Source organism: Vigna angularis, chromosome 4, assembly GCF_016808095.1.
Source record: "Vigna angularis cultivar LongXiaoDou No.4 chromosome 4, ASM1680809v1, whole genome shotgun sequence".
In the NCBI taxonomy this organism is placed as follows: domain Eukaryota; kingdom Viridiplantae; phylum Streptophyta; class Magnoliopsida; order Fabales; family Fabaceae; genus Vigna; species Vigna angularis.
Window position 1 is genome coordinate 35,279,365 of NC_068973.1, and position 3,362 is coordinate 35,282,726.

General features: G+C 35.9%; 1 protein-coding gene across 1 annotated transcript; it reads left to right on the forward strand.

The window, feature by feature from the left end:
• LOC108330666 (probable nucleoredoxin 3) lies at positions 1–2,789 on the forward strand. Its single transcript, XM_017565173.2, has 4 exons — positions 1–161; positions 897–1,048; positions 1,307–1,786; positions 2,037–2,789. The coding sequence occupies exons 2-4, from the start codon at positions 947–949 to the stop codon at positions 2,616–2,618; spliced, it is 1,164 nt and encodes a 387-aa protein (XP_017420662.2). The 5' UTR covers positions 1–161; positions 897–946; the 3' UTR covers positions 2,619–2,789.
• Positions 2,790–3,362: the final 573 nt, after the last annotated feature.

Below are 3,362 nucleotides of genomic sequence, written 5' to 3' on the forward strand. Positions count from 1 at the left end.
TGTGTAGTGAATAGGATTGAGTCTTATTGATCACGTCAGTGTAACATTTAAAGTTCTTCTCTGTCCCAACGCTCGCTCTGTTTCACCTCCTTTCGTCTTGGAGACTCAACCTCCTCCTTCTTCCTATCCACTACTGTTCATCTTCAGCTCCAACTTCAAAGGTAATTCTTTTACTTCAAAGTTTGAAACTGTATCCATCAACCACTCACTTGTTTACTTGCAGCACAAGGGTCACTCATCATCACTTCTTCTATTTTGGATTACTTCTGCTGCAGTTTGATCATACCCCCTTTTACAATTTATGTTTACGGGTGTGAGGTTTATTCTTCTTACAAATTCATGCCTCTTAACTGGGTTTGATGCAAAAATCTCAAGTTATTATTCTCTGAAGTAGAAGAGGGTGCTTTTAATCTTGGTATCTTTCTTTTGGGTCCATTGAAATCCACCTGAATTGAATGCAAATATTAAAGCTTGTGAGTTGAAATATGGTTCTCGGTAATTACACACCACTTCAGGTCCATATAGTTATATTTGAATCATTGATCATCAAAACCATATGATTGTGGTTCCATTAGGAATTGCGTGTACGTAACCCTTTCTCTGGTTATAAAGACCGAAGCACCCTCATTGGAATATTCTTCCCCCCTGTTTACTTTCGTACATGGTTATCCCGCTTTCTAAGTTTTGTTCACACAGATATAATATGATGTTTTCCTACTCTACTTCCTTCCAATCCAATTGAAGGACGGTTTGAGACAAATTGAGTAATTTAGGAAAAACCAAATGATGCTCTTGACAGAAGCTGTTGTCGGAGCTAAGTTCAAGGTCCTATTGATAGTGTTATAATCATTGTTGGACATAACTTTCAAACTCATATTTTTCTCTTGGTCAAATAGATATCAAGAAAGCTAAACAAAAGAGAGGACATCTGCTATATCGAGCTACAATGGCAGGGTTAAATTTTGAGGCCACATATACTGACAACCATGATATTCTGAAGATACTTGAAGCTGAAGGTGTTGAGTTCCTTTTATCTTCTGAAGGAAAGGTAGTTTAGATTCTGCAGAACCTCTCCTTCTATTAGTTGGGTGTTTTGATTAGACAATAAGCTAGTTAATGAATTCAACTTGAGATCAACCGATGCTTTAAGTATTTTAACTTCAAGACTCCTCAGATGGTTCCCTTTTGTTTTCTCCAAGTAAATAAAAGGGTAAAATGCGACCTAAGGACACAGATTGCATCATTTGATTGGTTTTTTTACTTCTGTTTGTAGCTAATGATTGCTATCTTTAAATCATGAGATTAGGTACCTGTGTCAGAATGCAATGGGAAAGTCATCTGCCTATTTTTCAGTGCAAACTGGTGCAGGCCTTGCAGAGCTTTCACTCCCCATCTTCTTGAACTTTATGAAACACTGAGAAAGAGGGGAAAGAATCTGGAGATCATCTTCATCTCCTTTGACCGTGATGAGGATGGATTTAAAGAGCACTTCAAGAGCATGCCATGGCTAGCTGTCCCATTTGATGTAACTTTGCACAGAAGACTGATTGACAGATACAGAGTTGATCGAATTCCATCATTCATTCCATTATGTTCAGATGCCATAACTGTTGAAGAAGACTTGATTGGCTGCATTGAGGATTATGGTGCTGATGCATTTCCTTTCACTAGGAAGAGACACGAGGAACTGAAAGCCATGGATAAAAGGAAGCGTGAGGAAGCAAACTCGGAAGAATTACTGGGACATGAAGAACGCCACTTTCTCATCTCTGGAGATGATAGAAAGGTAGTCCATTGCTTGCTTCTAGCTTTTAACTACTGTCCTATTTAGATCAGTTTTCCCATAAACCAGCAGAAGAAAGAAAGAAGGAAAATTGAAAAAGAAATTCTTCATAACTTAAAGTTAACTTACACAATTTAAGTTTAACTTGAGAAACTTTCATTTTTCCTTCTTTTATTCTTCTCTCATCAGTGTTTATAGAAATTTTTATATAGTAGCTGCAGAAGTATGCCATTCACAAGTCTTTTTGTTGCAGGTGCCCATATCTGAAGTAGTTGGTAAAACCATAGGCTTGTATTTTTGTGCCTACTGGTCTCCTCCTTGCTCTGCCTTCACTGTCCAACTTAGAGATGCATACAACAAACTCAAGGCTGCAAAAGGAGACTGCTTTGAGATTGTTTTAATATCAACAGATAGGGACCTTGAAGAATTCAATGTCAACAAAAGTAGTATGCCATGGCTTGCTGTTCCATATGAGGACAGGACAAGGCATGATCTTAGAAGAATCTTCAATATAAAGGGCATTCCTGCTTTGGTTTTCATTGGAGCTGATGGCAAAGTAATCAGTGTGAATGGCAAGTTTATGGTCTCTTCATATGGGGCAGAAGCTTTTCCCTTTACCGAATCACGGATAAGAGACCTAGAAGCAGCTCTGAGAAAGGAAGGAGAGGCTCTGCCAAAGCAGGTTGAGGATGTCAAGCATGAACATGTGCTGAAATTGGATATGGCCAAAGCATATGTATGTGATTCCTGTAGAAAGCAAGGGAAGTTCTGGACATTTTCTTGTGATGTTTGTGACTATGACCTGCATCCAAGTTGTCTAGAAAAGGCCAACTAGAACTACAGCTTATAGAGCACAGAAAAACGTAAGTTTGGAACAATTATGGTTGTTTCTGTCGTGATGGAAAGAATGTTGTAATACCTAAGAAATTTGAACACTGAATATATTTTCATTCTTATCAGTACGTTGACAAAACCTGCCATTTGAAATTAAGAGTGATTTAAATCAGATTAGTTTTGTAAGTAAGATAAAGTTCTGAATAGAATTCCTAAGTTTAAGAAAGTGTGGGCAACTGTTTACAGAATGTACTGCTTTTACTTGCAGGTTGTCTGTATCATGATTTTGATACAACTTTATACATACCCTGTTGGTGAAAAACAAATGTAAAAATAATCAAATATTCTGTTCAATACTCCTACTCTTAATTTTTATTTATGACTTTTAATATGATAATAATAACTGTAATTATTCATCAATATAATATATATTAACATAATTATAAGTTATAGGTTATTTTTATATGTATTTTTTTTACGTCACTTTTGTATTTAAACATATAATCAATGTAAAACACATAATTCAATACTTTTTTTTTATCTTCTTGGAAGTGAAAATTGTAAGTTTTCATTGATCTTGATTACATGACATTAGGATCTTAAGAATTTATGATTCTCACTAGATTAAACATGATTACATAAGGAAGATGAGAATTTACTAACCTTGATCCATGCTAATTGATTCTTGATTTGTTTCAACTTCTTACCCAATCTATCCCTTGATGCAACCTTAATTCTCTCAAGA